Source organism: Heteronotia binoei, chromosome 10 (genome assembly GCF_032191835.1).
Source record: "Heteronotia binoei isolate CCM8104 ecotype False Entrance Well chromosome 10, APGP_CSIRO_Hbin_v1, whole genome shotgun sequence".
Taxonomy (NCBI): domain Eukaryota; kingdom Metazoa; phylum Chordata; class Lepidosauria; order Squamata; family Gekkonidae; genus Heteronotia; species Heteronotia binoei.
In genome coordinates, this window is record NC_083232.1 from 81604124 (window position 1) to 81626226 (window position 22103).

The following is a 22103-nucleotide window of genomic DNA, read 5'->3' on the forward strand; positions in this document are numbered from 1 at the left end:
AAAGATTTCAGGACACAGAATCCATCCTCCTAATTTCACAAACTATTTTTTACATCACATTAAACTCCTCTGGTAAATTTAGTGCAACTAATTTGTTTCCACAGGAGTCAATCAAAATATCCTTTTGCCATTTTGGAGGATTTTACTTTTTTTTTATTTCCACAGACAGCAAAAAAAGGTAATGATGCAGGAATCCCATTTTTTTTTAGTGACAACCAGGGAAGTGGGATGAGACTCTACCAAAATCTATCTGCTTGGAACGAAAGATCATTTTTAATCCTGGAATCATCCATACAATCCTGTTAATGTGAGGTTCCCCTTCAATTAGAGTTGGGTCTTCTCAAGGTAATTAAATCTCTGTCGTAACACCACCTGTGGGGATACCACATCAAAGCACTTAGCAAGCTTTGACCTACTTGCCCTCCTGCATAGTTTTCAAAGCTGAGAGTTTGCAGGAAAACTACCCTAGCATCAAAGACTGGCAGGAAATTCAATTAACATCCCCAATCTAGCCACTGAAGTCCCTAAGGAGCATAGAAATGATAGATATAAAAACATAGGAGGGAACGATGAGGGCTTGTGTAGCTCTGGTTTTCAGATTACGGGCACCTTCTGCGTTTATCCTTCTGTACTAAGCACCCAGACTCAGCTCCCAGCACCTAGCACAGGGATCCTCCAATATGGTGCCAGTGGGTGCCATGGCACTGGAATGTTCCCTGACTCCCACCAAGATTTTTTATAAAGTGGGCGGGGCTTTAGCCCAGCAAAATTTCTGATTGGCTGTGTAACTTTTAAAAAACATTACTTGGGCAGCAGCTGTCACCAGCCACCACTGAACAAAGATTTTCACACGTGTAGATGAAGATAACGGATGGCAGCCCTTCTGGGGTTGGCGCTGCTTCCTGCAGCAGCCATTTCATGGCACCCATTTGGTGGCTGCACCCACTACACTTTGCCAGAATCCCAAAGGTGCCCACAGGCTCAGAAAGGGAGCCATGTAATTTGTAAGCCCATGACCAGGCCACATCCAATAAAATCTGGAACAGAACCAGGATAATACGATTTCCCCCCTCCCCCCAGAATGCCATCTTTATTATTGTTCATTGTCAGCCCAGGGGCTAGGGGTTCTGTCACCCCAGGCAGAACCCCGCACTGCCCCCCCCACCCCCGTGGACTTCATTTGCACACGCACATGGTGCAATAACATCTTGGCATGCCCCCCGCCCAGCCTTCTCCGGGTTTGGAGGGAGCTGGACAGGAGGTACCTCATTCTTTCTTGGCTCTGAGTGATTGCTCAGTGCACCGCCCCCCCCCCGCCCCAGCTCCCTCTGAACCAGGAGAGGGCTGGGTGGGCGGGAGGGCATGTTGTTCTTTCTTGGCTCTGATCACTTATTTGGTGCCCTAGGCGGCTGCCTACCTCACCTACTCCCACACTCCAGTCCTGTTTATTGTCGTCTTCATTGATACTTTTAGACTCTTAACATGGTTGTTATTGTAACTTCTTAAGCTGCAACCCACTCTGAGCCTGTTCACAGGGAGGGTGGGATAGAACTTAAACAAATGAATTAATAAAGGTTGGCAACCTCTGACCTAGCTCCACTAAAAATGGCAGCACCTACTCATTAATGTAGACCAGGCCTGCACACTTCATTTCATTTGGCTACCTTTTCTTCTGCAGCTCCCCTAAGGGACAAATATCATCCAGAGTTAAGAAAAGTGGTTTGGAACCCAGTCTTCTGCTGGAGAGTAAAACAGACCAGGGACAGAAGCAAGGCCCCAGTAGGCTGTCTGTCGTACCATGTGCGTATCTTTTAATGCAGACATGCAAGCATCAAACATTTCAGAGAGAGCACTCAGATGTTAAACATACACTCCTCTCCCTGTAAGTATGCACAGAGCACTTTTAACACACATACCCGAGGCTCAAACTCTAACAGTGAATTCCTTAGAGGAGTTAACAGCTTTCTAATATCACTGAACTCAGCCAACTGAGAAGGGGATGACTCTGCTCAGAGTGTCACCGGAAGTCTATTAAGGATTTTTCTTTCTTTTTTTCCCTTCCCAGAGGCAACAAAATATATTTAAATTGTTGTGACGACTGGCTTCAGGCAACAATATGAGACATTTGTTAAGAATTAACTAAGTACTTACTTTAATTGGGCAATCAAACGTTTCATGGAATTCTTCTCCCGTGTATAATCCAAACACCTGCACCTGAAATAAAATTATATGCTTTTAAAGACTACCTCAAATTGCCTATTATTTATTCTACTCCAGGAGTCAGAAGGAAGTGAAAGTAAACGGCTAAGCTGATAGGCATTCATTTATATTTTTCTTTTTAAAAAACTGCAGCAGTCTTGGAAGAATTTAGAATGATCTGGAGCTTCCCTTGATTCTATTAATGTATTTTAAGGAAACACCAAAGTGCTTCTATGCAATCAAGTTGCTAGCACCATAGAAGGACAAAGGGTACTCCTCGCTTTATACAAATTGCTTTTGTTAAATTCATAAACAGTTGGGCTAAAATAGATAAAAATAAATTATGGGAGAAAAGGTACCAGAGAGATACTATGAACAAATTTTTTTACAGTAAGTTTAGTTCAGCAATGGAATCAGCTGCCTAGGGTTGTAGTAGGGTTGTAGGGGGATTTGGGTGTGTGTGTGGGGGGGGATCACATGACCACGGCATGATGATGTCACCTGGACGTGATGTCATCACATCAGGGACATTGTGCTGGGGACCCCATGGTTTTTGGGCAAACTCTTTTTTTTTTTTTTCCAGAAAATTTAACATTTATTGAGGTTCAAGAAAAAACAATACAAACAAACAAGAAAACCAAAAAACACCAACAAAAAATACAAGAAAGGGAAACAGAAGAACATATATCCCATACCCACCCATCTTCCACCACCACCTGTGAAAGGAGCTTTAGGAGCATATAAGGATATTAAGTCTACTGTCTCATATCATATCCCATACTTTTCGCCCATATATACACTGGTTCCCAAGTTTTTATACATTCTTGCCAGTTTCCATCTCTCAACCTTATAGTTAAAACATCCATTTCGGCAGACTCCAGTAATTTAAACAAAAATTCTTCTTTACACGGGGTTTGGGGGGATTTCCAATATTTTGCAAAGAGGATTCTGGCTGTTGTGATCATATATATTACCAGTTTTTTCTCACCCTGTGTTAAGTTTTCTCTACATACACTCAACAAATACAGTTCGGGTGAGTGTTTCAACCTTTTCTTTAAAATCTTTTGGATCCATATACTTATTTGTGTCCAAAATTTTCTAGCAATCTCACAGTTCCACCAAATGTGGTAAAGTGTCCCTCTAGCTTTTTTACATTTCCAACATTTGTCGTTATAGGTTGGGTTCATTCTGGCTAATCTCGCTGGAGTCAGGTACCACCTATACATCATTTTATATAGGTTTTCTTTGAAAACTACTGATTTGGTCAATTTAATATTATATTTCCAAATCTTTTCCCATTCTTCTAATTCGATCGAATAGCCAAAGTCCTGTAACCACTTTATCCAGCTCTCTTTAACCGTTTCCGACTGCATTTCCATCTCCAATAACCAACTATAGATTTTTGAAATAAGATTTTTGGGTTCATGTATCATTGTGTCAAATTCATTTACTTTGGCATCTTTAGGAAAGCCCACGCTTTTGTCAGATTGATATCTTGACTTAATTTGGCATCTGACCCACCAGTCCGGGATTATGTTTGTTTCCAGATTTAAATTATTTTTACTGTCTAATAGGATTGAATAGTTTTGAGATTTTCCCAGTCATATAAATTAGGGTGGGTAGTTGCTTCCACTGGTGAGACCCACAATGGAGTATATGTATAAATTTTCTTTTTAATCTCAAACCAAGTCTTGTAAATTGCTTTTCGAACTTCATGTGCCTGGAAATTGGTGTTTTTTGGGGAGGTCTGATACCAAATGTATGCATGCCAGCCTTTAGTTAATCCTGCTCCCTCTAAAACTAGTAACCTTTTGTTTTCTAGCAGACACCAATCTCTGACCCAGGCTAAACAAGAGGCTTTATAATATAAATACCAGTTTGGTAAGGCCATACCCCCTCTTAATTTGCTCTCTTGGAGAATTTTTAACTTAATCCTTGGCTTCTTGTTTTGCCATATAAAAGTCAAGATCATTTTATTGAGTTTTTGAAAGAACGAGTTGGGTAGTTGGACAGGGATCATCTGGAATAGGAATAGGATTCTGGGCAGAATGTTCATTTTTATTGTGGCTATTCTTCCCAAAAGGGAAATTTGCAAGTCTCGCCATTTCTCCAGATCTGTTTCAATTTCCTTTAAAATCTTTTCGTAATTGTCACAATAGAGAGATTTCACATCATTTGTTAAATAAATTCCCAAATATCTAATTTTCTTCTCTTTTTTAAAGCCCGATTTATCTTCTAATTGTTTAATTTGTTCTTTAGTCATATTTTTAGTTAGAAATTTGGTTTTCTGTGTATTCACCTTGAATCCAGAAACTTCTCCAAAGTGTTGCAAATTCATTTTTAGTTTATCAATCGAAGAGATAGGATCCTCCAGAAAAAACAGCAGGTCGTCTGCAAATGCTTGAATCTTAAATTCTTCGTTCTTTACCTTCAGGCCTCTAATTTCAGTATCCTCTCTTATTTTTTGAATCAAAAATTCTATTGTAGTTACAAAAAGGAGAGGGGAGAGAGGACACCCTTGTCTGGTCCCCTGTTCTATTTCCACAAATCCAGAATTGTTTCCGTTTATGTTAATTCTTGCATTTTGCTTAGTGTATATAGCCTCAATCAGCTTCTTAAAATTTTTGCCACAACCAACAGCTTCCAATACTTTGCTCATGAAATTCCAGTTCACGTTATCGAACGCTTTTTCAGCATCCAATGAAATTCCTGCAAATTGTTTGTCCGGATGATCTTTATAGTATTCTAAGATGTTCAAAAAATATCTTAAGTTCTGCCGCATCATTCTTCCGGGTATGAAACCCGTTTGATCTTCTTGCACTATGTTGGTTACTGCTTTCTTGAATCTATTTGTCAATATCGTAGCGAAAATTTTGTAGTCTGCATTTAGGAGAGAAATTGGCCTATAATTCTTGATTTCCTTAGACTCTGTTCCTTCTTTATGAATTAATGTAATCAACGCCTCTCTCCAGGATGTTGGAATTATTGCTGACTCCTGAATTTTCTCCAGCAATTTTTTGTAGGGAATTAAGAGTATATCTTCAAAGGTTTTGTATACTTCCACCGGAAGACCATCCAGACCGGGCGTTTTGTTGGATTTCTGCTGCTTAATTGCTTCAATTATCTCGTGGATTGTGATAGAACTATCCAATGCATTCTGTTGTTCTTTCGTAATTTGTTTCACATTAATACTTTGAATATATTCATCTTGCCGTTGTTCTTCAATTTCCTGTTTTTTGTATAGATTTTGGTAAAAACTTTTGACTATTTGTTCCATTTGATCTTCCTTTGTAGTTTCTTCACCTTCTTGATTTATAAGTGATCTTATGATTTTTTTTTCCTTTTCCTTTTTGAGTTTGTATGCTAGCCATCTGCTTGTTTTATTTGCATTTTCAAAAAGGTTTTGCTTGGTCCATTTCATTTTTCTTTCCAGTTCTTCTGTTAGCCATAAATTAATTCTGTGTTGCGTAGCTTGTATTTTTGCTTTTATCTCTTTCGTATTCTTAATTTTCTGTTGTCTCTCTTGCTCTTTTAAGTCTTTCACTAACTCATTAAATAATTTCATCCGTTCCCGATTTCTTTTTGCCGTGAAGCTAATAGCCATCCCCCTAAAAAAGGCCTTGAAAGTATCCCAAATATTTTGGATGCTGGTATCTTCTTCCACATTACGCTGAAAAAATTCTTTTATTTCTTTTTTCGCCTCTTCCAAAAAAGTTGTCTCTTTTAAAATTTGGGTGTTCAAAGTCCAGCGACTATTCCTTGATGGGCAATGTATCATCACTTGCAATGGATTATGGTCGGCAAATGTTTTCGGGAGAATGTTGGCTTGCGTAACTTGCGGAATCAGGCCTATCATCATCCAGCACATGTCGATTCTGGACCAGCACCTGTGAGCTTGTGAAAAGTGTGTAAAATCTTCTGCTTGTGGGTTCTTAACCCTCCAGATATCAATAAGACTTAACTCCTCAACCATCTTGAAAAAAGCCTTTGGCAAGACACTACGTGATGGATTTTTCTTTAACTTTTCGAATTTTTTATCTTTATGAGCGTCAAATACAGCATTAAAATCTCCTATAATGCAACAGGCTTCCGTTTGTAATTCCACTAGTTTCTCATGCACATTTTTATAGAAATTTTCTTGCTTGTCGTTCGGTGCATATATGTTTACAAGCAATATCTTTTTTTTGTTAATTGTTGTTTCTATTATCAGGATCCTTCCCATTTCATCTTTATAAATCAGTTTGGAATCTATATTTTGATGAACATATATGGCTACTCCTCTCCTCTTTCCTTCATCACACGAATAATATAACTGTCCCAATCTTTTATTTTGTAGAAACTTCTTATCACTTTCCTTTATATGCGTTTCCTGAAGGCAAATTATTTGGGCTTTAGTTTTCTGAAGTTGTAAAAAGGTTTTCCTTCTCTTCTTTGGTTCATTTAAGCCGTTCACATTTACCGATACGATCTGTAGTCCCGCCTTTTTATTCATCCTAATATCGTTTTACTTCCTTCTGTTGCTCTTTGGTCTCTTTTAGTAAATTGTCTTGTTCTGACTCCTTCTCTTCTAAACTTGCAGCTATCTTCTACTTCCTTTCCACACAGATCTGTTTCTTCTTCTTGATCTTCCCCTATATCAGAACTCTGGTTACTTGAAGCTACAAAACTGCTCCAGAAGTCTTCCATTTTTTCCAGGGTAGTAATGTTATGTCTCTTGGCCTGGTACGTAAAAAAGATTCCTTCTGGCACCAGCCATCTAAATTGAATTGCCTGCTTCAATAGCCAGCTGGTCAACTTCTTATATCCTTGTCTTCTTTGGCGAATTGTCCATGGAACATCTTTCAAAACTTTGATATTAATATTTTGCCAGGATAAGCCTTCGTCTCTTGCCTTTTTTTGGATCTTTTCACAGGTCGCTCTTCGAACAAACCTTACTAAAACTTCTCTTGGTAAGTTATGTCTTCTGGAATAGGAGGAAGATATTCTCCTTACCCAGTCAATCTCACTCTTTCCTCCCTCCAATAATTTCTCTTCCTCTGTATTTAGTATCTCCAGAATTTTGTCCTCCAAGTTCTCTCCCCTAGCTTCTGGGATATTCTGGAACCTTAGTACATATGCCGCCTTTTCCATTTCTAATTTCGCTACTTTGTCTTCCAACTCTACTAATTCATTTTGATTCTCTCGCACCGTCACTGTAGTGGCTTTATTTTGATCTTCCAGTCTTTCCACTTTAGCAACCAAGCTATGCACTTGCTGTGTGTTAGCTAATAGCTGTTTTTGAAAATCATCTATTTTGTCATTTGTTTTTTTGATCTCCCCCATCAGATCCATTTTCATCGCTTCCAGAGCTTCTTGGCTTTGCTTAAAGCTTGCCACCATTAATGCTTGCAGCTTCTCTATAGCTTCCTGATTATCTGTTGATGGTAAAGTTCTTTGACCTCCTGGTGAGGTACCCTGGCCCACTTTTTTGATTTTGGCCTCCATCTGTCTTTCTTTTTTTTCTTTATCTCCCATATCCTTAGTCTTTCTGGTCACTTAAACAACGTAGAGTAACTTTCTCCTGTCTTTATATTGCTTCTGTTCAATTGTTATTATTCACCGCACAAAGCACAAATCTTCTGTTACAATTATTGATCACAGCCCAAAGCAATTACTTCAAGATATTAGCATATATTGGCCATTCAGAAATTATGTGCCATTTTGACTGCTACTAATAATTACTTAAATCAAACCCCCACCATTTCATTTTGTTGTGTCTCCCCCAAAATCAATAAATCAATTTCATTGGTAAATCAATTCCACCCTTCATCAATACCTAAACAAATAATAAATTGTAAATCAGTATCTCTTCCCCCAGCCTTTCTTCACTTTAACAATTCATTATTTGGCATTAATATAATATTCAAAATTCATCAAACACAACTCACAATTCAGTATGAACATTACAGCTAAGATCCACTGTTAATTTAAGGTCCAGTCTTATTAGTTTTACTTTATTTTCTTTCTTCTTTCTTCTTATTGTCTTCTTATCTTCCTCTTCCTTTCTTCTGTCTTCTTTCTCCCCTTTTATTCAACCGCTTACAGTCTACTTCAGGAGAGTTATTATATATAGTCTTAGTCTTAGTCTTAGTCTCTGTCTCAGTTTCTCCGGTTCTTATATCCTTTTATTTCTCACCCTTTCTTCAAGGGAGGGACAGCCGCAGAGTTCCCTGCTAAAAACTGTCTCTCCCTCACTTGATTAAGCCTTGGTTCTATCTCTCCTTCTCTTTCTCTCTTTCTCTCCTTCTCTTTCTCTTTCGGTCTTATTAGCCGTTCTTCACTTTCCAGACACCTTCTATATTCTCATCACTAGTCTTTAACTCTTAGCCCGCTCTCAGCCACCGCTCTCTCTTTCACTCACCACTCTGCGCCATCTTCCACCATGCCGCCTCGCTCCAAACCATACACCAGGCTGTTACTCCCCGACTCTCCGTTCACCACATCTGTTCAACAAACCCGTTGCTGTTCCTCCGCTTCACCGCTTCATCATTTCGCCGCCCGCTTTCGTATCTCCTCCCGTCAACTCGCCCCGATGCCCCGGCACCTTCTCCAAACTCTGCTCCGCCGTCTCCGCCTGCGTCAGGCCGCCGATGCCTCGGACTCTAGTAATTGTCTGATCCGCTCAGCCAGAGCTATTCGGCCGCCACCGCCACCGCCGCTCTCGCCCGGTCAGACCTCTCGTACGGCCCCTTCCGCCTCTCCATTGCCGCACCGCGCCGCCAGCCGCTTCCGATCCGTCTTTCGCTTCCCCACTTCTCCGCCGGACGGTACTTTTTATATTCTTCAGTAGACTCTCTTTTGATGTTTCGTTTGTGTTAATAATTAGCAATTTTCAAATTTAGTCTTAGCTTAGGGCAGTTCGTCTGAGTTCGGTCGCCCCCTCCGCTCCTGTTCCGGAGGCCTGGTTGTTGCGCAACGCGTTAGAGAGCTCCAGGCGAGGGACAGGCTGGGGTAAAAGGGACGCCTCCGCGTTCCTCCTAAGCCCCCAACCAGCTCCCCCAAGCTTCGATGCGTCTTTCAGACGCTTCTTAAGAGACCCCCTGCGAAGAGGGACCTCTCTGGAGCGCTCTAAATCACAGTGCACGCCGGAGCTCAGCGATGCCCTGTGTCTCACCACGCCATCTTTCCGGAAGTCCGGTTTTTGGGCAAACTCTATGGTTAAATTTGGCTTAAATCATAGAGTTTGCCCCAAACCCAGAGTGTCTCCTGCACGACGTCCTCAACACAATGACATCACTTCCAGGTGACATTTAGGGGAGGGGTTTCCCTCACTGGCCAGCTGCTCCGCGGTAGGGAGAAGCCTCCAGAACTGGGAGATCCCCCGCTGAGAGCTGGCAACCTTAGGAGGTAGTGAGCTCCTCTTCACTGGCAGTCTTCAAACAGCGGCTGGACGAACAGTTGTCAAATTGATCTTGCATTGAGCAGAGGATTGGACTAGATGACCCCTTCCAATTCTTTGATTCTAGGAGTATATCTTTTAAAATAAGCAGCAAAATATACTGAAAGCTCTTCTCAAAGGCTCTGCTTTCCCATGTGTGGGGAAACATCATCCTAGGCTAGGGTTATCTGTGAGTTGGCAGAAAGAAGCTGTCAAACTCAAAGAAGGTTTTGGGCCTAGTCTCTTCCTCTGGCCCCCTCCCCTCCTGTCTGGAAGCAGCAATTCTGAGTAGGCCTCCTAGAAAGACAGGAAGTCTTTCAGGCTGGTCTCTCAAGAGGCTGCAGGAGGGAAAACCAGTTCCTGGGCAAGAACTGGGTTTTATATTATTGATTTTTGGAGAGAAGCCTTCAGTTTGAGTTGGGCTTCGAGTTCAGTCAACTGGGTTGGTGAGACTGTCTGTTCTGGATGGTATGGGCAGGGCAAGTATATATTAGGGAAAGAAGGAGCGTTTTTCCCTAGTTTGATTTATTTCTTCTGTTCACTGTTTTAAAATGCCTGTATATAGTTGTAAATTTTAAATAAATGTTTTGTCTTTTTAAAAGGTAGTCCCTCTGTACCACATAGTTCCCCAACCACCTTAGACCACGCTACTGCAAGAGGGGAGTCCAGGGAATGGGGGCATACAGTTGGCAAGGGTGCCAATCCTCCAGGGGTCTCTCAAAGAAGGACTTTGGTCTTTGTCATAACCAGGTGCTGGGCTGGCAGAGGACCTTGAGGCTAGGCCTCAGAACTGGCAGGAAGGGGGGTTAGGAGTCCTGTTCCTCTCAGTCAGGAACCCCAAAATTGAGCAGGTGGTTACAGCGTGCCCTAGTGGTGGGAAGGTAAGCTTCCTTCAGGAGTTGGCAACTCAAAAGGGAGTTGATGGGACCGGGTCTGACGGCAGAATCGGGCTGGTTCCGTCATACCATGTTTATAATACATACAAATTGAACTTTAGCGGAGTTAGTAGGGATGTCAGCCTCCAGGTGGGACCTGGGGATCCCCCAGAATTACAGCTCATCTCCAGATTACAGAAATCAGTTCCCCTGGAGAAAATGTATTCTCTGGAGGGCACTTTACCCTAGTGAGGTCCCTGTCCTCCCTTGGCTCCCTCCCCAAATCTCCAGGGCTTTCCCACCCTGGTTCTGGCAACCTTAATTAGAAGCAGAATACATACCGGTCTACAGTGCACCCAATGGAACTTGGTCATATTTGCTATAGTAACTAACAGACACTTTAAATTGCAGAAATGCACAGTTGAATTTGCTAACATCAGTCTCCCAGAGGCACACTGAGGAACAGGCAGGAGCGTCCAGAAGACTTTGCCACTTCCCAAATAATCACTCAAAGGAGCACAGATAGAAAAATGTGGCAAGGGGGGGGCGGAGTTCACATACACCAGAAAGGAACAGTTACCATGACTGAGGACTTCGCCAGCATGTGGTTACAGCTTGCCTAAACGATGGCTACTGGAAACAGGGTTTTTGTTGCAAATGGAGTGACTTGCTGCAGGCATGGGATTTGATACACAACTGGAGACCCCTGATCTACAAGGACTTTTTCCATTTAAATTGATAAGAGACCACAATGGACCTTTCTTCTTAAAAGGTCAAAAGCAGAACTCAGGATGTCTCACTGAACATTAAACAGGATTCTGCATCAGACAAACGCTAGGGAATAAACCAGTGATGCCTGAAAGCCCCCAAGACTGACTTGAGGCCCCAGACTGTATGAAACAGCTAAGCTGGTCTTGGATAAACCAAGAGATTTATTTTTTATAATCTAAATACATCACGCAACACCCAAAAGTTTACTTCTGAAAGATCTAAACACATCAATGTAGCACTTTCTGATGATCACACGCAGTTATCAGTGCTTCCCTTATCTTGCTGAGACAATTACATTATTCTTAAGAGAGTCTTGCTGATTGTAAAACTCTACAATCCCTTTGACCAGCAAGAATGTCTCAATTATTGCGTCAAGAGACGACCCTCAAGATTCTCTTTGGGGAAGAGCAGACATAAATAGGCTCTTTATATCCTTACTGAAAGGTTTTAAAAAAGAAGCCCAGCTTAAACAGGTTTATTTTTGTTTACTCCCACAGCAAATCAATCAATCTATCTGTCTGCCTGCCTGTCTATTTAGAGTATGTCACAGAAATGAGTACATCCCCTCACATTTTGTAAATATTTAAGTATATCTTTTCATGTGACAACACTGAAGAAATGACACTTGGCTACAATGTAAAATAGTGAGTCTACAGCTTGTGTAACAGTGTAAATGTGCTGTCCCCTCAAAATTACACAACACACAGCCATTAATGTCTAAACTGCTGGCAACAAAAGTGAGTACAACCCTATATGATAATGTCCAAATGGGGTCCAAGTAGCCGTTTTCCCTCCCTGGTGTCATGTAACTCGTTAGTGGTACAAGGTATCAAGGGAGAGCGGGTTATCGCTCTCACTCCCTCATACTGGTCACTGGAGGTTCCACATGGCACCTCATGGCAATGAACTCTCTGAGGATCTGAGAAAATGAATTGTTGCTCTACATAAAGATGGTCTAGGCTATAAGAAGATTGCCAAGACCCTGAAACTGAGCTGCAGCACGGTGGCCAAGACCATACAGCGGTTTAACAGGGCAGGTTTCACTCAGAACAGACCTCGCCATGGTCAACCAAAAAAATTGAGTGCCCGTGCTCAGTGTCATATCCAGAGGTTGGCTTTGGGAAATAGACGTATGAGTGCTGCCAGCATTGCTACAGAGGTTGAAGGGGTGGGGGGTCAGCCTGTCAGTGCTCAGACCATACATTGCACGCTGCATCAAATTGGTCTGCAGGGCTGTTGTCCAGAAGGAAGCCTCTTCTAAAGATGATGCACAAGAAAGCCCGCAAATGGTTTGCTGCAGACAAGCAGACTAAGGACATGGGTTTCTGGAACCGTGTCCTGTGGTCCGATGAGACCAAGATAAATTTATTTCCTTCAGATGGTGTCAAGCATGTGTGGCAGCAACCAGGTGAGGAGTACAAAGACAAGTGTGTCTTGCCTACAGTCAAACATGGTGATGGGAATGTCATGATCTGGGGCTGCATGAGTGCTGCCGGCACTGGGGAGCTACAGTTCATTGAGGGAACCATGAATGCCAACGTGTACTGTGACATACTGAAGCAGAGCATGATCCCCTCCCTTTGGAGGCAGGGCTGCAAGGCAGTATTCCAACATGATAACGACCCCAAACACACCTCCAAAACGACCACTGCCTTGCTAAAAAAGCTGAGGGTAAAGGTGATGGAATGGCCAAGCATGTCTCCAGACCTAAACCCTATTGAGCATCTGGGGCATCCTGAAACGAAAGGTGGAGGTGCGCAAGGTCTCTAACATCTACCAGCTACGTGACGTCGTCATGGAGGAGTGGAAGAGGACTCCAGTGGCAATTTTTGAAGCTCTGGTGAACTCTATGCCCAAGAGGGTTAAGGCAGTGCTGGAAAATAATGGTGGCCACACAATTATTGACACTTTGGGCCCCATTTGGACATTATCACTTAGGGGTGAACTCACTTTTGTTGCCAGCAGTTTAGATATTAATGGCTGTGTGTTGCGTAATTTTGAGGGGACAGCACATTTACACTGTTATACAAGTTGTAGACTCACTACATTGTAGCCAAATGTCATTTCTTCAGTGTTGTCACATGAAAAGATATACTTAAATATTTACAAAATCTGAGGGGGTGTACTCACTTCTGTGACATACTCTCTCTCTCTCTCTCTCTTTTTATTGTTTTATTTTATTTATATCCTGCCTTTCTGCCCACTCAGGACCTATAGCAGCTTACCATCATTCTCTCCTCCTCCTTTTTAATCTCACAACAACCCTGTGAGGTAGGTTAGACTGAACATGTGTGACAGGTTCAAGGTCACCCAATGAGCTTCCATGGCACAATGAGGATTTGAACCTGGGCCTCCCAGATCCTAGTCTAACACTAAATACTACACCATGCTGGTTCCATCCATCCATCCATCCAGCGTCCACTCTGTTCATTGGATCATCCTAAAAATCCTTGCCTAAGAATGAGATTCGTAACAAACTGTGTTCTACCTAGTTAAGTGAGACGCATCTTGAGAACAGACATTCAACATACCATGCCTATTAGCACCATTACTCCAAAAAAATGAACAAAACACACACACACGCAGAGTATCCTGAATAATGTTTTAGAATTTTATCACCCCAAACCAATATCACTAAAGACTGCCACTGACTTAAACACAAAGACATTCTAATAAGTGAAAAATCACCAAAATGCCAGCACACTCAACATCTCAGGAAAACAAGGACAATTGTTGGCTGCATGCTGCACAAAATGATATATGGCCCCCCAGTCGTGGGAGAAGATGCCACATTTTAAAAGGAAACTGTACATATATTATACACATATCTATTGATTTCACATTTGTTTAACGCAGCCACTGCAAGGCACTATATTCTTCTGATAAACTATGAGTGCTTATCAAAAGATTTCAGGGAGGAAACAATCATAAGGGTTTAACACCCCGCCCCCCCGCAAAAAAAACCAAAGAAAAGCCACTGGCCTGCAGAAATCCTGCCCGCTAAAATCCAATTTTGTGAATTTATAGGCAGAGCAGCCTTTAAGCAACTGTCCTGCAAGAGCATCAGACTAGTCACTGAAGTATAACTGGCATGGTAATAATGATTAAGGTGCCCCCCCCATCCACCGTCACAGCTGTTAATCAGCTTAATATCAGTAGCGTTATTGACATGCCTTGTAATTACTTTTCCTAAGGTCCATTTGGGCCAAATATATTTTACTTTAATTATGAGTTTTTCAGCAAGTGGGTCAGGTTCTCAAACAAACGATCACGGTGCTATTATTATTATAGGACTTCACTGTCCGCAGATGTGCCATGCGAAGCAGAAACACGAGAGTGGGTTTGTTTTCGTCATACCTTGCCATCTTCCGAGCAGACGCCCATGTGTTCTCCACTTTCATCCAGGCTGACCTGATTGATCTTCACTGGGCTCTGTTGAAAGTTTTAAAAAACAGGAATGTTTAATGAATTCTTTAAATGAAGAAACCATGTCCCCCTGAACTTCCCTTGTGATGCAAACAAGGCTTCCGAGACTTGTGTAGGACAACAAACTGAACGCATCCACCAGAAACATACAATGGCTCTCGGGGGGGCTCAATAAACTGTCTATGCTGGCTGCCTGGAACTACAGAAGTTGATGGGGGTAAGTGTGAAGTGCTTGATGGGCCACAATACACTAACAGTATTGCTACCAAGCTGTATGACAACTGTTTCCAAAATTTAGCAAAATGCTTTCCATATTGACTTATTTGCAAAGAAACCCCTGAGCACCTGCCCAAAGAAATGGGTGGGCATTACAAAGGATTCTGTGGCATAATATACAATTCATACCCAATGCTTCCCTGCACGTTAGCAGGGGAAGACTGGCAACAGTGAGCAAGCTTGTCGTTCAAGGAAGCTTATCTCCATGACTGATCTTGTGAGTCAGAATCCCTGCAAAGCTGCTGATGAGCTCCAGGGTTTTCCAGACCACAATTTGCCAAATAGCCAGGCTGTGGGACATAACATGCCCTAACCTTGATGGCCCAGGCTAGCCCCATCTTGTCAGATCGTGGAAGCTAACCTGGTTAGTACTTGGATGGGGGACCACCAAGGAAGCTCAGGGTCACTAGGCATAGGCAGGAAACTGGAAACCATCTCTTTGAGTCTCTTGCCTTGAAAATGCTTTAGGGTTGCCATAAGTTGGCTGCGATTGGACGGCACCTCATACGCACCATAAAGGACATTCCAGCATCCGAGAGTGCCTGCCACACACTTGTACACTAGGCCACAGATTACTGGGGGGGGGGGGGGGTGGTGGAATGAACTTCTTAGAAGGTTTCCTTGCCTGGCCACTTGGAAGCAGTTCTTGTAGGCAATCAAGTGAAGTAGGATTTATAAGTCTACCAAAAGACCTTATGGAGACAATATATCACTGACCAAAGTTCTAAAAAGCCAGAATATTTGTTTGTGTATGCCACCTCTAATATACTCTGAAAGACATCCGAACTCAAAAACAAACAAACAAAATCCTCCTCCAAACTCCAAGAAAAAAAAAAAGATAGCCAGTCTCAACTCAAAAATCTCAGAATGATTTTTTTTTTCCTTTTTACTATGCACTTCTTAAAAATTGCAGATGGCTGTGAAAGAAGCCATACAGATATATGAGAAAGTAGTGCAATTGTGCAATTCACATTTCTCTTAATTCATTTGGGCACATCCACGCAGTTTGCAACTATCAGCTCCCTAGTTGTGCCTGGCAAGCAGTTGAGACCTGACCTAGCAGATGATTTGAGCCTGCCTAGACAGGACCAGGATTAGGGTTGCAAGGTCCTAACTGGCTGCTAGGGGGACTTCCTTCACGTACGCTTTGTGCATGTGGCATGATGACACCACCCAGAAGTGACGTGACGACGCCGGTCATGTCGGGCACCATTGGAGCTCTTTGGAGGCAGGGCTCCCCCACTGGCCAATCCTGGCGGGTTGGAGATCCTGAAATCAGGGGAACCCCTGTCCCCAATGGGAGGTTGGAAACCCTAACCAAGATTCTTCTGAAGCACTCTTTGTGTTCTGTTATACCAAGGATGGTGCAAAATCCATGAATGCTTAGTACAGAAATTAGGGAAACTCCCTCCCACTCTAAAGAATTTTAAAACTTGGATTATTAACCTCAAAATCCCAAAAGTTGTGTCAGGGAGGAATAAATGTGCTCCACAGAATTACCATTATCCGCAGTTTTATTGCTCACATGGACCTGTTTGGAATTCTGGACAATATAAGTAAGTTTGACTGTTCAAAAGAAATCAATAATGTCAAGCTGACACTATTAGAACAAAAATGTAACTTTAATGGGGGGGGGGGGGGGGGGTTCAGGAGAAATGGTTTGTGTGGTTGGCAGGGAGGAGGCGGGCCAGCACCATAGAAGAAAAGCTTTCTGCAAAACCTTAAATTTGAAGGAAAACCTGCCACTTACGGAAAAAATGCAACTTGTGAGATAATCAATTACCTAATGTAAAATGTTTGAAATAAATACACTTAGTATGGATTATGTCAGCTCTTCAATTAGGAATAAATTCATGGCCATTCAGAGAAGAGCCTCTTTCAAGCGTGTGGCAACTTCTGCTCCCCTGATGCTCATCATATGCCCACCTTCGAGTGTCAGTCCCTCAACCTGAGAAATCAATCTGCTAATGTATAATTTGTAAAGCTCCTCTGACTAACAAATGGATAATTGATTCTTTCACAAATGCTGCATCCCCTACGGAGCAGAGGCAGAATGAATACCAAACGTTCAGGCTGGATTTGCACTCCCAGTCCAGGAGAAGGAGCAGTTATTGGCAAGCCGGCCAGAAATCTAAACATTTTTTAATAGTTGACTGTGACTTCATGCCTTTTAGCCACAGCTAACAAGCATGCAACATACAGATTAGGAGTGTGAAAAGCATACCAGTGTTCAATCATACTTACAGCAAACTGCATTTTACTTTGGAAGAGACCTGCTGATTATGCACTCCCAAGAAAAGCGTTTCGACTCAATTTTGTAAAAATAGTCTTGGCTAATCCCATTACCACCAACACAGTATCCCATTATACATATAGTATCCCAAATGCATTTTTTTTTTTAAAAAAAGTTCAGGTATCACAGCTTTTCTTTAAAACCTGCAGGGGCAGGTAAGCCTAAAAACCATGCATATTGAGTTAGAAGTATGTAACTTGGCCACATTCAGGAACAGTGCTGTGAACCCATATACTACAACCTAAACAAATGCTACAAAGTTGTCCTCAGTTGCACTGGGAAGGAAACTGTTTTCAGGAATAACTTAACTTGAAGAGTAGTAATGACATGGGGACAGACAGTGGCTCAGTGGTAGAGCATCTGCTTGGGAAGCAGAAGGTCCCAGGTTCAATCCCTGGCATCTCCAACTAAAAAGGGTCCAGGCAAACAGGCGTGAAAAACCTCAACTTGAGACCCTGGAGAGCCGCTGCCAGTCTGAGTAGACAATACTGACTTTGATGGACTGAGGTTCTGATTCAGTATAAGGCAGTTTCATATGTTCACACACAGTGAATGTAAGTCAAGTGCTCAGGTTTTCAAATGCTTAGGACCAGATTGCAAGTTTTCTAACACAGTAAAAATCTCCACACAGAGAAGCAACAAGTTTGCAAATGTATGTTTCAGGTTAAGGATGCCTGGTGCTATGGTTAGGACAGAGATGAATGCAACATGATATTTAGGGTTCTCAGGCTAGAAGATCTTCCAGAATTACAATTGATCTCCAGGCTATAGAGATTGGTTCCCCTGGAGAAAAATGGCTGCTTTAGAAGGTAAACTCTATGGCATTATACTCCACAGAGGGCCTTCCTCATCCCAAACCCCAACCTTCACTAGGCTCCACACCCAAAGCTCAAGTAATTTCCCAATTCAGAGCTGGCTACCCTATTTCAGAAAGAGCCAATGCTTTTTGCCTATTGCTCATTTACTGAATGAATCAGGAGGGAACTGGGGTCAGGCCAACTGGCCACATTCCTCCCCCCCACCCACCCACACATACACAGAACAGTCTATGTGTTTGGAAACATTGCAAAAAAAAAAAAAACCAGATTCCTGACCACAATGGAGCCACTTGTACCTACAGGGGCTCACTTTCATCTGAATGCTTAGAAACAGGGCAGAGTCAGTGGGCACAATCCCACTCCTCTCCATGCACATTCAGCAAATGCATGAAGTCTGAAGTGGACTAGAAGCTTACTTGCTAAACACACTGCTGGTCTATTTATGTGGTTTCAAGGGGATGTTCACACAATTTCCTACTGCATTTTGATGAGGCAAATGGCTTTTTTATTAGTTTAATGGCAAATCCATTAAACATTTGTCATCTAATTCTATCTGGACCTCACAATCATCGTGATGTAACTAATATTTACAAATGAATAGAGTTTTTTTAAAAAACACCTTGACATTAATTTGAAAGCAAGATTATATCTGAGGGTGACTACTTATCAGGAAATGTTTATAACTGCACATCCATGAGAAGCCTGATGCTACGAGCTCTAAGTGGAGTGTCCGCTTTCACTGCATGAAAACTGCATTCTCTCAAAACGTTAAGAATAGATGCTAAGCAGCCTAGACATCATATTTGCCATGAAATTCTATGTGCATAGAACTATGAAATGCCTTGGATTCCTTCAGAAGACCCCACGTTGACAATGGCAGAACTAAGAAACAAGCCACAAGCTCTTTTTCCTGCACCCCTCTCACATACTTGGTCAATAAACCTGAAGACTAGTTTGAAGGTTAAAGCTAAGAAACTTTGTATGATTCTCACAAAATGGCAAACTATAGTTAGAGCAGCCCAGGACTGGAGGACGGACTTGACATATCCGAAGGAACCAGGGAAATTGCAAGTCCATGGGCACACTCACAAATGTGGAGGCACGGGGGTGCACTGTAAGCATCACAACGTTATGCCACTTCTGCGGAAAACCTGGAAGTGACCATCACACCTCTCTAGAAACAGCTGGAAACTCTCTTGGGGAAGGGTGGAGAAACACAGTGTCCCTGGCAATTCCTAGAGAGGCACATGGTCACTTCTGGGTTTTGCCTCAAAGTGATGTAACACTGTGATGCCGATTTATAAATTTATTTTTCTCCTGCTGGGCGACAGAGTGGCAGTGGGGGTTGCCAGAGGGAGGTCTCCTTGCCGCACAGAGGATCATCCAGTCTCTTGTCCTGAATACAAGGAAGAACTGGACTTTGTGAGGCTCAGGTCTCCGGTGGTATTATCCCTAAACTGTATAAAACTGGGACAGCACTGTGGCTATGAGAGAGTTCTACAAATCAGGAAGTCTCCCATTTGAATCCAAATTTTGCCAAGTCTCTCCTTGGCAAATAACTACCCCCCCCTCCCCCTCCGTTTCAGCCCTCCTATCTGCAGTTCTTACTTTACAGGGTCTTTGCAAGGATGACACCCAGAAAATGTCTGCAAACTGCTCTGAACACTTGAAAGCACTATGGACATAAAAAATATAACTGTTTCCAGATTTTCCACTTCAATAAAATTACTTAATATGCTTCCTCTAGAATCTGACATTATATTATTTACCTGTTATAAAATGCTGTGGATATATGGCACTTGCTTGCTTTTAATAATCTGTTGCATAACATATATAATATATATATATATATATATATATATATATATATATATATATATATATATATATATATCTTTAAATGTTGGAAGTGTGCCACAGACAACTGAACCTCCCTTACACTTTTCAGCACAATGAGGATTGAAGTCTTCTCTGAGCTGTAATTTACTAAAGGGGTAGGAGGGAAAGAAATCACACACACACAAAAATGTCTTTTAAAAAGAAAAAAAAAGGAATGTTCACCCCAAAGTCCCTCTGAATTACTTAACATTCCATTAGGGATGCAGTAATAAGCAATCACAAGCCCCGGGGATGACTTCTAAAACGAATAAGGTTCAGTGTCTATTAGAGCTAAAACTGTTAGCCACATTATCAACCATATACCAGCTCCCTTTGGAAAGAACGGATTGTCATCAGCGTGTGCTTTGTTCATCATGTAATTTCCTTGACATGTCATGTTTTATTCTTAAGGATTTGCAGCTGAGGTTTTCTTAATGGCAACAAAGGGCAGCAAGACCATCACTGATGTCACCTTTTGTAACAAGTGTTGTCTTGTTTTAATTCCACCACTTTCGACCTTCTAACTCTGAAAACATCTCAATGAAAACAACATTTTGTTAATGGCAACACTCTGAAATCATTCCGAATGCTATTGTTTTGGAGTACAAATGTTAAAGCCTACGATTAAATGTCTGCAGACTGCATTCCTTATCTTTCCTTTCCGACAGACCCAGTGCGGTGTTCTGGTTAGAGTGCTGGACTAGGATCTGGGTTCAAGTTCTGCTCTGCCATGGAAGCTTCCTAGGTGACCAGACACACATTGCTGGCCTAAGCTAAATTCCAGGGATTCCACTGGGTAGGGTACAAATGAGGTACCTGAGAGATTTGAACAGAACTGGTGATGAAGAGCTTCTATACAAAAAAAGCTATTGTGTTATGGTTGGTATAAATGCTAAAGGTCTCAAAATTAGAGTACACTGGCACTTTACCTAGCCACGCATGAATACATCCGTGGGCCTAAGGAGCCCTACTCTACCTGAAGAGAGTCACCTACATTAGAGGAAGGTTTCAGAAGTCACTGAGCAGAATGGTAGGATTGGTTAAAACAATTTTATTTGGTAACATATGGTAACAAATTATATTTCTTGCATCATTAATAACTTTTTATCTATCCCATATATTACTTTCTACCCACTCCTCCCCCCGTTACTTGACCCCGCCGGTGTAATTTACTTAAAGTACTAATGTTTAAAGGTACCTTTAACTAATAAAAACAAAAATTAATATTTTTTTCTAAGACTTAATCATTATCAAAAATTGTCCAATGTTCTTTTATTTTCCACTTTTTCTACATATCTTCTGAACTTTTTCCACTCCATCTTAAAAACTTCTAAATCATAGTCTCTTAAAATTCTTGTTAATTTGTCCATTTCACTCCATGTCATAACTTTTACAATCCAATCCCATTTCTCTGGTATTTTTTCTTGCTTCCACAGCTGTGCATATAATGTCCTAGCAGCTGAAAGCAAGTACCAAATTATAGTTCTATCTTCTTTTGGAAATTTTTCCATTTGTAATCCCAAAAGAAAAGTCTCTGCAATTTTCTTAAATTCATATCCCAAGATCCTAGAAATTTTTTGTTGAATCATCTGCCAATACTTTTTTGCTCTTTCAGAAGTCCACCACATATGGTAGAAAGAACCTTCATGTTTTTTACATTTCCAACATCTGTCTGACATCTTATTATTCATCTTTGCCCATTTCCTAGGAGTCATATACCATCTATACATCATTTTAAAACAGTTCTCTTTAATACTATGACATGTCGAAAGCTTCATAGAATTTTTCCACAAGTGTTCCCAAGTTTCCATCTGTATTTCTTTATTTACATTAATTGCCCACTTAATCATTTGAGATTTCACTACTTCATCTTCCATAGACCATTTTAAAAGTAATTTATATAATTTTGAAATTAATTTTTCGTTGTCTCCAAGCAGAACTTTTTCCATTTCTGTTTGCTCTTTTCTTATTCCTTCAGTTTTAATGTCATTCTCCACCAAACTCTTCATTTGTTGCATTTTGAAACCAATCATATTTATTATTCAGCTCTTCAGCAGTTTTCAATTCTATTTTACCACTTTGTATTTTTAATAGTTGATTATATAACAACCACTTTTCTTCACCCATCTCAGCTGTTATTTTTATCACTT

General features: G+C 41.5%; 1 protein-coding gene across 1 annotated transcript in view; it reads right to left on the reverse strand.

Moving 5' to 3' along the window:
• The window catches only part of VPS41 (VPS41 subunit of HOPS complex), a 169887-nt gene that overhangs the window by 95802 nt on the left and 51982 nt on the right, over positions 1-22103 (reverse strand). The window contains exons 5-6 of the mRNA XM_060247653.1: positions 14620-14694; positions 2152-2214 (exon numbers count right to left, since the gene is read on the reverse strand). Of these exons, the coding sequence (XP_060103636.1) occupies positions 2152-2214; positions 14620-14694 (138 nt within the window). The remainder of the gene's footprint in view (positions 1-2151; positions 2215-14619; positions 14695-22103) is intronic.